Source organism: Lygodium microphyllum, chromosome 13 (assembly GCF_053477565.2).
Source record: "Lygodium microphyllum isolate KBCC chromosome 13, Lygodium_microphyllum_v1.1.10, whole genome shotgun sequence".
NCBI lineage: Eukaryota > Viridiplantae > Streptophyta > Polypodiopsida > Schizaeales > Lygodiaceae > Lygodium > Lygodium microphyllum.
The window spans coordinates 8,145,139-8,157,043 of record NC_141147.1 but is presented as its reverse complement, the minus strand read 5'-3'; the positions used below and the strand labels follow the sequence as shown (position 1 = coordinate 8,157,043).

General features: G+C 44.7%; 1 protein-coding gene across 1 annotated transcript; it reads right to left on the bottom strand.

Moving 5' to 3' along the window:
- Positions 1-255: 255 nt before the first annotated feature.
- On the bottom strand, positions 256-2,775 carry LOC148026317 (protein STRICTOSIDINE SYNTHASE-LIKE 10-like). Its single transcript, XM_087690429.1, has 4 exons — positions 2,083-2,775; positions 1,703-1,969; positions 1,434-1,601; positions 256-1,317 (listed from the first exon to the last, which is right to left on the bottom strand). Exons 1-4 carry the CDS (start codon positions 2,463-2,465, stop codon positions 918-920), a joined length of 1,218 nt encoding a protein of 405 aa, XP_087546555.1. The 5' UTR covers positions 2,466-2,775; the 3' UTR covers positions 256-917.
- Between the last annotated feature and the right edge of the window lie 9,130 nt (positions 2,776-11,905).

Below are 11,905 nucleotides of genomic sequence, written 5' to 3'. Positions count from 1 at the left end.
GAAATGAGCATTTTGTAGTAGAAACTTGAATATATCTTCAAGAGACACAGACCTACAATTGAGGAGTTCACAAGGACCCTCATTGAACCTATGGCTAGGGAGATATGCCTCATCACTACATGCCAAACTAGTACACCTAGAGCCGAAGAAGAAGAGATTCACGAATTAGAAGCAAAAGGGAAATCTAATATCCCATTCTTGCACAAGCAATACAAACCTAGGATGCTTTTCCATTACGAGTGTCTGTTTCAACATTTGAGAATCATAGCACGAGACAAAAGTGGGAAGCCATTCCAAGTTGCAGTTCTCCTTATGGAGGCAATCACTAAATATCACATACAAAGGAAAGAAAGTAGAGGTCGTGCGAAAATATTTGGTATTTACATGTCCTCATATGGAACTTATCTCATTGAAGTTTAGCTTGGTCTCAAACTTTTGAATCAATGATTTGTTAGGCCTTCACATGGTGTATTTTGTTCAACTTTCATTCAGTTTAGAAATCTAAAGGCTCCCTTTAAGAAAGGCCAGCAAGTCCTTTTGGTGGCACTACTGTTGTTATGTTTGGCACACCAAGATATACGAACCAAATGAAGATCAGTTCACATGTTTAATTGTAGCAACCTGTGTATCACAAATTATTTGATGCATCCAAGTGAAATTTGGCTTTGCCTGCTTGTGTGAAACTTTTCATGTAATTAATTTTATTGAATCACCACCCGTTCAGCGAGATTCCTATGTGCTAGGATAAGATCAGCCATGGCAGAGAAGACGATCGTTCAAATCCACCGATCAGAGACAAGCCCCCCTACTACTAGCACGTCTATCCGGGCACATTAGTAGCGGTGCGAATGTAGAATGTTGTGATGCTGAAGAGAATTACATAACATCTTACTGGTAGGGACATTGATCGAAGTAGCCTACCTGGAAGAGATCATAATATGTGGCATGACAACTGATCCCATCCAAAGCTGCCCATCCCTCTCCTCCACCTCACTTATGAACCTGACGGTTTTCCCTGTTGGATCTTCGAGCACCTCAAGGACCTGCCCCTGTTCGTCCAGAAGCAGGGCCAAGGCGTGCGGCTTCGCACTCACAAAGATGGAGTTGAGCTGGCGGAAGGACAAGGGCAGCTGCAACAAGGCTCTGCGCAAAAAGGGGCTTCTTAGCAGCATCCAAGTCGGCAGCGACAGACGACAGTAAATGGCAACCCAGAACTGCCCCTTCGCGTTTACCCTCACATTATCTGGGAAGCCTGGCAGCTCTGCGAACGTCTCCATGGTGCCGGCCTTCTCTCCTTTGAGCCAGAACCGCTTCATCCTGAAGCCAGTCCAAGACAGAATAGTTAGGCAAGTTACGCTGGAAGCATATGTCTGCCATGTGCGGCCCCCTGCAAGGAAAAGATAATGAGAAGACTTTGTGAAGGCAAGACAGACCTGCAAAGAGCGGTTTCTGATAGGACGAGAAAGGAGCCGTCCTTGCTGAGAGTGACGCCGTTAGGTGAGTACAAGCCACGAGAGAGGACCTTTACTTGTGCGGTGGCGGGGTTGTAGCTGAGGAGGCGGCCTGTGTCGTCTCCAGCGAAGGCCGTAAGCAAAAACTTCCTGATCATATGAGAGAGACAGAGTGGAACTTATTCACCTGCAACAGGCTATCAATGGATAAGTTGCAAGCAATTATGGGTTGTATGTACATGATGTAATACCTCCGGGGATAGATGTCGCTGGTGACTGTGAAGTAGACGATGCCATCGTCGCCATCGATGGCAACATCGTTAGTGAAGGCGAAGGACGAGCCCTCTGCTTGTCTGACCAAGGGCGTGGCGACCCCACCGTTGGGGCCCACCACTGTGAGGCCGAAGTAGGCGTCCGCGATGTAGAGCTCCCCGGTCCGGCGCATGAAGCGGAGGCCCAACGGGCGACCGCACACATGCTCCACGGAGGCCGGGTTTGCAGCCTGGCAGGCATAAGAACTGTCGCCATAATAAATAAACCAACAAATAAATGAGAAAAGCATAACATATCGTCGCAGGATATTGTTATTATTATTATTATGATTACTATACTATTACGACTGCTATTATACCCGTTCGTCATGGTTGCGAACACCTCCCAGGCCCGCTGATCTCCCGCCCAGCGCAATACCCTGCCGCCCGCGACGCCCGTGTACGGCCCCCTCCCCTCCGCGTCGAACGCTAGGCTCTCCGGACCCTCCAATGGCCCTGCTTCCGCTTTGAATATACTCGCGTCGTCGGCCAGCAGCCGCCGCCGCTGCTGCTTGCAGTTCTTCTCTGCTGCGTGATGAACTGTCAGTACCTCCCGCCAAGGACGCAGCCCCCTCAGAGGCAGCGCCCTGAAATGAGGATACTCCGCGATGGGACTGAGCCCCCACGGATCCACCGCTATGAAGCTGCCCACCGCGGCTACCACTATCCCCACCACCCAGTACACCACCACCGTCGCACCCATGTTTCTCCGTCTATCTACTCCCGGAGATCTTCAACGCGTGACGCGCCGCAAAACAACTCGCGATTGATCACACCACGACGACCTTGTCTTTAAAACGGAATAGATTAGGTAGACTGGTAGAGGATCTTCCCGCGAGGAGTTCCACTAGCCTTGAGGGCCACTAGCCTTGAGGGCACCACGATACTCTTGACGGTCCGACCCTTGGGATCCCTTTCGGGGCATGCCTGCAACCTCTTGGAGGCATCTCGCAAGATCGCAACGCGTTGCGTCTCAACATCGTTTCCTAACTCAACACGCGCTCAACACGCATACCTCAACACGATATAGCACCGAGTTCACAAAATGGCCCATCTTGAGGGCAAAGCTCATATTCATGAAGGAAGACTTTGTACATCACAAGCCGAAGGCATAAAGTATCACGATTCATAGCTGGCGCGGCTGACGCTATCAACACTGTAATGAAGGAGACCTAGGAGAGAGAATGAGAGAAAGAAGAGACTCCAGAGAGGAGAGAGAAAGGGGAAGAAGATGAGAGAAGAAGAGAGAGAAAGATAGGAAAAGAGAGAGAAAGAGGAGGGAAGCCATGAAAGCTGGAAGGAAGGAGAAAAGAGACTTGATTATTGATAAACTAATGCCCTAATTGGGTCTCTCAGCACCTTATATACCCCATCAGTGTAACTAGGTATTCCCATGCTAACCCGTGTCCTACCCGTCTATCCTTACTCTTTTACATTCCATCCCGACCCCGAAGTGTTTTGCCCTCAAAAACAAAAAGATGGCTTATGGCTCACAACAGAAGGGGAGGGTTGCAGAGTACTACTCTGCTCAGCATTACAAAGGAGAATATAGGAATAGGGAAGTACAATCTCATGTGGAATTGGGGCATACAAATGTGTATATGATGTATACAACATGTGCAAGTTGATAGCATATGAGTTTCGCCTCCAATTCTTGACAATTTGGGGCTGACAAACAGTGGACAACATGCTGTCCAGAACAGGCCTGCGGGAGAAAACTGGTCATAACATCCTATGGGCAGCTCCGATTGAGGCATGTGACATGTCAAAACAAGGCTCATGAAGCGTACTTTCAAGCCATATAGGTGACCCTTGACTGTCATTAATGTAGGGTAAAAACTGTTCTGAAATAGTGTGCTGTCTGTAATCTGTCAGCATTTCAGACTGGGGCAAATTTAGCTACTGCTCAGTCAAAATTGCATCCTTGAAGTAGGGAAAGAACTGCACTGGTGAAATGCTGATCAAGATAGGGCTTTTCCAAGACCATTTCGTTCCCCGGGATCAAATGGATAACCTGCACAATAAGCATCAAGAGCACAAGGGTCATCCATACAAGCATGGGTCACCATACTACCACTGGGATCAAAAGGATAATTGTGATCCAATGCATCTGTTGTATCATAGAAGTAATTCATGGTGTCATCTTCAAGCACTGTTGGTGGCACAAGATCCTTACCGACCCATACGGTAGCATGCATTGACTTGTTCATAAACTCATTGAGAACCACTAGGTCAAGTCAGACTGGAGCAGATGAGGTTGCAATCACTACAGCATTCATTGCATCAATCCCTAGGCATTTCATGTCCATGAGTTTCACATGCGTGGCTACTACTGGGCATTCAAAGTTAAGGGCCTTGGGCTAATGGGGCACCTGCTCATGAGCGTGCAGTAGTGAGATGCTCTCATCATAGCATCGTTCTTGAGAAGTAAGTATCATGTGGCTCATAAGGATGTGCATGTTGCTTATAGTAATGATCAAGTGGCTGATGATATCGAGCACTCCATTGCTAATAATGATATCGCTCCCCATGTGCATACTCATATACATTTGCATGATGTTGTCCATGTACATAGTGCTGTCTAGATGGTTGTCCATGTATGTGACCAAAATGTAGCTCATAAGAACATACATAGTCATCAGATGCATGCTGCTCAAAATATTCACAATCATCATATGCATGCTGACCATAAGTAGGCGCATGCCTTTGCACATCGAACCCATGCCAATGGTCATGGTACTCATAATGTCCGTGAGAATGCCCATACATGCCTTGCTGACCAAAATGTCCCTGGGTGCCATGCTGCCCATGCATTATATGTGGGCCAAACTGATTATTAGGGCCTTGCTGCCCAAAATTCCCATGATGCCCATGTGCACCTGCATTAGGGCCTTGCTGCCCAAAATTTCCATGATGTCCATGCAATACATGAGAACTAAACTGAACATTGGGGCCTTGCTGCCCAAAACTGCCATGTGCATGTTGCCCATGTGCACCCTGCATACTATGCTGCCCAAAATTTGCATCTTGCCCTTGCATATAGCTTCCACTACAGGGGAGCTGTTGTCCCAAGGATGGGTTGGAAGGGTTCATCACAGGTGAGGGGAGGATGGGCTCATCATATCGCATAGAGGGCTCGCCCAACTCATAGGTGCTATGGAAAAAACCATGGGTACTACCAAAACCTTGCTGGCCACGTCCTGTCTCCAAGGGGGGAGGGCGATTGGTCTCACAGGGAGGACCATGCTCCTTGGGCTAAGCCGAGGAGGGTGAGAGGGTGGAGATGAGGGTGCCCATGTGCTCTACGAGCAAGTCCATCTTAGCCATCATCTCAGTATGACGTTGATCTTGGCGGTTTTCCATCTCCCTATGGCAGTGTTCCAGCTCTCGATGCCACTCAACATGATGGGTCTCATGTAGTGCATCGTTAAGCATAGCAAAACAGTCCACCATCTTGAGGGCACCTTCTTCAACCATGTCTTCACGATCCTCTTGGGCAGAGCTAGGATCATTCATAGATGCACGGGAATCTCTGATCTCGCACTAGAAGTCCTCCTGGGCCTTGGCTTTACCCTTATGACCTACCATACTAGGTGCAATCCATCGATCACAAAACTGCAATATCTCGAGCTAGGAAGCTCCGATTGCCAAGCTTCTTGATTTGAAATGGAGCTCTTGATCCCTTCTCTACAAATCAGTGACTCACTGATTGCATCAAATCCACAATTAAAAAAACAAAGGCATACACCATAGCAACCATGGTTTGGATCAGCTAATTGGCCACTTTACTAGCTGCACATGCTTTTGCAGCAAAATGTTCATAGGAGTTGGACCAAACAGCTCAAGTAGTATGCTAGGAGGCAGAATTGCTCTTATAGATGTTTTTCCAAATTTGAAACAGACATTAGAGAGTCCACTCAACTTTTCTGAAATATCCAACTAGCTTCCAACATCTGTGGTAAATGATTTGCAAGCTACTGCTCCTTTTGCATCCGCTATCAAAAACACACTGCATTAGCAAAACATAGCATGATCCTGGGAGCCATTGCGCCTGATTTCTCACAAGTTTTTATACAGATGAAGTAGGGTTTCTTTGAGGCAGTAAGAGTGACAAACTTCAGTAGTGCATGTTCAGCCAATACATGTGCAAAGGTGCCTGTTTTAGCTAAGTAGCAAGTGCAATCTGTCAAGAATGATATGACCAGCAGGGGTTGTCCATAGTAGATGAACTATAGCTCATTTTGACCACAATGAGAAGAGTGAGCAGCAGTGGATAATTTGTTGATGAATAGTAGTACTTTCACATCGGCAATGGTGACCATTCAAATAGTGTGAACAACAGGAAGTTCACCATAGTTGGATAGCAAAGAAGTAGCTGAGAAGAAGCTCAAGATAACATCAAATGTGGTAGCTTTAAAGCATCTATTTCTTCAGTACTAGTGGCAATAAACATCAAGCCTTTTTTAAAGCAGCAAAAGAGGAGAGAAACAGCCATTGTTGGAGCTTCAGTTGGGCACCAAAGTGTTGTGTTTCTAGGAATGAAGGTCTTTGACTCATTTGTCAATTCCCCTTCTATATTACAGCAGCAGTACCAGATTGCTCATTTGCAGCAAGAGCTCTTCAAGAATGGTTATACAGCACATTATCTCCTTTTCCAAGAAATGAAGATCTTTGACTCATTTGTCAATTCCCCTTCTGTGGTTGCAGCAGCAACACACATTTTCATGGAGAAGAAGTTGGAAGATATTGTGCCTTCCTCTCACAACTGTGATGTCCCTAAAGTGACTCGAGTTGATTATCAGCTTATTGACATCTCTGAGGATGGATTTGTGAGCCTTCTTATGGACAATGGTGGAACTAAGGATGACCTTAGGCTCCCAACTAATGAGGAGCTTCTTACTCAAATTAAGGATGGATTTGCTTATGGAAAAGACCTTGTTGTGACTGTCGTGTGTCTGTGATCCAAAATGTTGAATCCACCCTTAGATCCCTCCTCAACATCCCAGAAGATCACGCCGTCTTGTTCCCTCCCCCTGCAGGTGACACCCTTCTTGTCGCAGACTGTGGATGTGTCCAAATTTGGCCTGATCTATGTGAGCACAGAAAAACATTGGTCCTTCTAGTGTATGCTGCTATACCGACAAGACATAATCTGGAACTTGCTTCTTGCTCTGGCTTTGTTTGCTAAGGCCGGTGCACCTTAGGACATCACAACCAACATCATCAGTATCATCGTTATTATTGGCAATACTGTGCATCCTAAAAGAGCCAGGCAAGAATGATTCTGTGTTAGGTGCAAGAACATGGAGGCAGCTTTTGAGATGAGGGATGCTATTGTAGTTGCAAAAGATGCTATCGGCCTGCTCGCAGCCGCTCCAACACTATGCACGAATGAAGAAGGATATGGCTGATTACAACGATGAGCTCGTGTGGTACAAAGACCTTGTGCACCACACCTGCGGTGACTTATCCATGGCCATACTTCAAGCCAATGCCGGCATGGAGAATCACAACCAAGTTGGGATTGGACATGTCGGAACATTTATCGATATCTATGATGGTCAAGGGAGGCCTAGAGGCATTAGAGAAGCGCAACATTGAGAAGGCTAAGCTTCTGTATGACACAATTGATGAGAGTAATGGATTCTTCAAGTGCCCAATAGAGAAGTCAGAGCACTCACAGATGAATGTTTCCTTCACCATGGAGACTCCAGAGTTGAAGGCGCAGTTTATCAAAGAAGCAACAGCGCAGGGAATGGTGCAACTCCAGGGCCATCGTTCTATTGGTGGTATTGCGGGGGTAGTCTTGGGGGCTTCACCAGGGTATGGGTGGCACTAAGGTACTCGAGGGTGAGCCCAAGGTCTCAAGAAAGTGGATGGAGGTGCCATGCAAGCCCTGGAAGAAGGGGGAGAGAGATCTTGCAAGATTTTGGGCTGGAGCTTCCATGGCAGCTTGAGGGTCCTAAGAGAAAGAAGGGGGAAAACTCACTTTTGTAAAAGATAGTCACGGTTAGTTTTTTCCCCAAGTCCAAAGGGGTCTTCTTGGAAGAGGCACCTCTAAAATTGCTCTGTGAAGTAAAAACGAGTTGCCATTCTTACCCTTCTGCCTCCAGATGCTGTCAAACCTCCAATGAGCTCCCTAAGAAAGGCTGCCATAGTCTTCAAGAAGGCTGACAGCTTGTCTAAGTACTCCCTGTGTACCTGTGGGAACTGTGTAACTAGGATTTTCTAACTGTGAAGAACTGTAAGGAACCTAAATCTAAAGGAAGAAGAAGGATCAAGGACAAGGCTCTGATACCAACTGTAATGAAGGAGACCTAGGAGAGAGAAGGAGAGAAGGAAGAGACTGTAGAGAGGAGAGAGAAAGGGAAAGAAGATTAGAGAAGAAGAGAGAGAAATACTAGCAGAAGAGAGAGAAAGATAGGAAAAGAGAGAGAAAGAGGAGGGAAGCCATGAAAGTTGGAAGGAAGGAGAAAAGAGACTTGATTATTGATAAACTGATGCCCTAATTGGGTCTCTCAACACCTTATATACCCCGTTAGTGTAACTGGGTATTCCCATGCTAACTCGTGTCCTACCCATCTATACCCACTCTTTTACAAACATGCTTCCAAAGCACAACTTGACGATGCGGGGTGAGGGAGCTGTTGGAGTGCTAATCCATGGCCCAGCGAGCTTAAATGAACTAGGACCATCTATGCCTCTTGTGTTGATGTTGTGGGGGATGAGTTGTGTGTGGAGAATGAAGTGAGCGGTGCCGTGTCGTGTTGAGGAGTGAGTGCTCAGTGCATGACAGGTGCGTGTCGAGTTGAGGTAGCATGTTGTGACACGACGTGTCACGGTCTTGTGAGATGCCTCCAAGGGGTCAAAGGGGAGCCCTGTGGGGGATTCCAAGGGCTAGACTGTCACAGATACTAGGTCTGCTTTTTGGACTTTTCGCATGATGGGTTTGGCGACGCTTCAAGTAGAGTAGGGACCTTCGTAACTCAAGTTTCCCAACTTTCCCGTTGGTTTCATGAGTCCCACCACCTATCATAGCCCGTGCACATGAGGGCTAGAAGCATTCACCATGATAGACTCTCATAGCTACCATTGCAAGTGAAAAGGGGCTAGTTTACACACATAGAAGCCAATGAAACCATAATATTCTTATTGAGAATAAAGGTAATAGCCTTTAGGGGAAAGTGAGGTGAGCTTCCCACGGCCCATTTGTTCATTGTTAAGAAACATCTTGAAACGATTTGCTTTTTAGTACCATCACCTTCCCGTGCGGACAGTCAATTATGCCATGAATTGAATGGGACTGGTGGGCTTCTTCAAATGCACGACCCTGAGGCAAAGCTTTGCACCTCCAACCTCTTGTTGTTGCTAGTGCCTCCACCATCCCCACAAATATCTGACACCTTCATCCATGAAGGTAAGAATGACATATTCTTATTGGGATTCACAATCAACTTGTTGCATCTTCTACTATTCATCAAGGTTACCTCTCTTCATCAAGTCGTAAAATAGTACTCACTGAGACGCATACTACTGCAGCAACCTCAAGTGCAACTTGACTCAAATACATCAGGAACCGTTACAAGGATAGCATGTTGTAGACAAATGTGATCAACCAAGCTACCATTAATGTGCAGTGTGAGCCCTCATCACCCCAGCTGATAATACATTAAGAATCATTATAAGGATAGCATGTTGCAGGCAAATGCAATTAGTCAGGCTGCCATTAATATGCATCATGAGCCTCATCACCCGAGCTGATTTAATCCCATGTTAGACCTTCTCAATTCAAGCTCAGGTTGAATCAAACCGGCACCTAACCATTGGCACTTCTAGCACTCATGCCTCGCATCACACCAAGCTCCATGTTGTAGTTGTTGAGAATTTCATTACTACTTAATTATGTCTGATGATGCAGACCACACTATAATATTTCCTTTCCACACTTCATGCCTTGCCTCCTAATGTATCATACAAGATCAATGAGTGACTATGTCGGTTTCTAATCCCATGCCTTCTCCCCCCTTGGAAGTTTCCATGCACAATACATATGATATCTTTGTAATTGCATCTCTTTTTTGGGACATTGTTTAAGAATTGTTTGTTACATAACATTATAATCTCTCTATAATTCCTTACATTGCAACCTTCAATATGGTGAATGATGTCTAGGACTTTTACCAATCAATTGATTCAATTAGATAACATATTTGCTATACTTGTGCACTCTATTTCTACTTGTTGCTCTAACCATACTACATAATGACACCAAATTTCTTTCTTTTTTTTCTTGCAAAGAGTTCATGGATGACTCTTTTCCTGTGATTTTATCGATCATCATCTCCATTCTTCAATTAATGATGTTGCCCCTCACAAACTTGTAATCCACAGTGGGTCATCAACTTCAAGTGTTTTGGATACTTTCAGCATCTAGGGATGACTTGGAAATTGACTTTGAGCATCAAATCATGTTCTTCACTAGCATGGCTCATTTTTGCTATCTTGTCTCTTCATCTCCCCATGTGGATTGAGATGAGATTCAATTTAAAGACTGCTATATAAAACCTTGGTCCATCCATTGGTGGCCAGTTATGATGTATGTGTTGAGATATGCAAGCTCAGTCTATCTACTACCTACCGACATGACAGCTATGTATGTGTAGATGTTTATCATGTGTGTATCTTTAATAAGTTGATTGCTAACTTAACTAGAGTTAGTTAGTGGTTAGTCATTAGTCACTTAGACCTAAGTTAGATGTACTTTGGTTTTTTCATGTGATGAATAATACTGATGAATCTCACTAAGAGATGTCTACTCTTTGTTGCCCCTATCTCTCTCTCATCTTTCTACATGGTATCAGAGCCATGAACCCCATGACCCCATGAAGCAATGGAAGCCTGAGAAGTCCAGAAGCTCAGTAGAGAGAGGAAGTTGGAGTACAAAGCTAGAAGCTAGATTTAAAATCTTCTGCAATAGAGTAATGGTAGCCATGGTGCATACTTCGAGTGGTATGTATTAGAGAGATATGAGTCCTATCAGTGTAAGAGCCTATTGAGACTTAGTTGCTAGGTTATTTTGAATATGTTCAAGCCCTTAAAGTGAGCATTTGATTAAAGAAGAAGAGCAATTGAAAAAATGTGAAGCTAAAAGGATTAAACCTATTTTTGTTTGATGCAAATGAGGTTTGTTTCAGTCTACATATCTGTGTGAATGCTCATTAGTAAGCCTATGGAAAACAATAAGTACTCACCTCCTGGAAGACTGCATGAATGCTGGAAACTGTGCCTAGTATTTTAGGCAACAAGAAATGATCAACACTAAGCAAAATAAGAAGCATTGATTTCTTCATGACAAACATTTGATTTGTAGCATTAGCACCCTGGTTGAGTAGCCCTATTAAGGCTTGGCATTTGGCAAGTGTTTTGATCATTGCAAGAGTGTGTTCAACATTGATTGTGCTCAGTTACTATAGGTAACTAGTAGCATTAAATCTAGAGCATATCACTGGGAGATTGTACTTGTGTGGGCAACATCATTGCTAATAAGTCAAGCTTCTTTTTAGTCTACAATGGGTAGATGGTTCACTCGTTGGCTTGGCATTGTGTATGTCTTCAACCTCATGTATTTGGGCATAAATAGGAGCCTGAATTTCAAGTATTAAAGTGCATTTATAGATTTGAAATACTCTACAAGCTATCCTCAATATTTGAATAGTCCACGGTTGATTGATGGCCTATATGGACATTGATGCAATAGAGTTTGGCATCTTGGTTGTATGCTTTGGAAAGGCTGGAAACTATTGAGCATTAGACTATCTTTTTGATGGTATTGTAGTTGGTTGCTGGTTATTACAGATTTTGGTCAGTCATTGAATGTTAAACCATGTTTACATGTTTAGTGGGTAGTCAATGCAACTTGATTGGAATGCTTTTACCCATGATTGGTATGATACTTATTTGGGGATGTTTTTGACATACTTGTAAGTTGAAATACCCTAATTTCTACATCAATTTATTGTCACAAATCTGTGGACTAAAACTATCTTACATAAGCAATGTGTAGTAGACACTTGCTTAGTGATTGGTTGACCTGGTTTGCCAGGAGTCATGCACTATCTAGTCACTCATTACATTAGGGGACTT

Bases quoted from the DNA above. Each gene is read 5' to 3' on its own strand.
- LOC148026317 (XM_087690429.1), bottom strand. From the start codon at position 2,465: ATGGGTGCGACGGTGGTGGTGTACTGGGTGGTGGGGATAGTGGTAGCC. The intron at 1,970-2,082 runs GTATAATAGCAG...TTATGGCGACAG, and splicing joins TTCGCAACCATGACGAACGG to TTCTTATGCCTGCCAGGCTG. The intron at 1,602-1,702 runs GTATTACATCAT...TCATATGATCAG, and splicing joins AGCGACATCTATCCCCGGAG to GAAGTTTTTGCTTACGGCCT.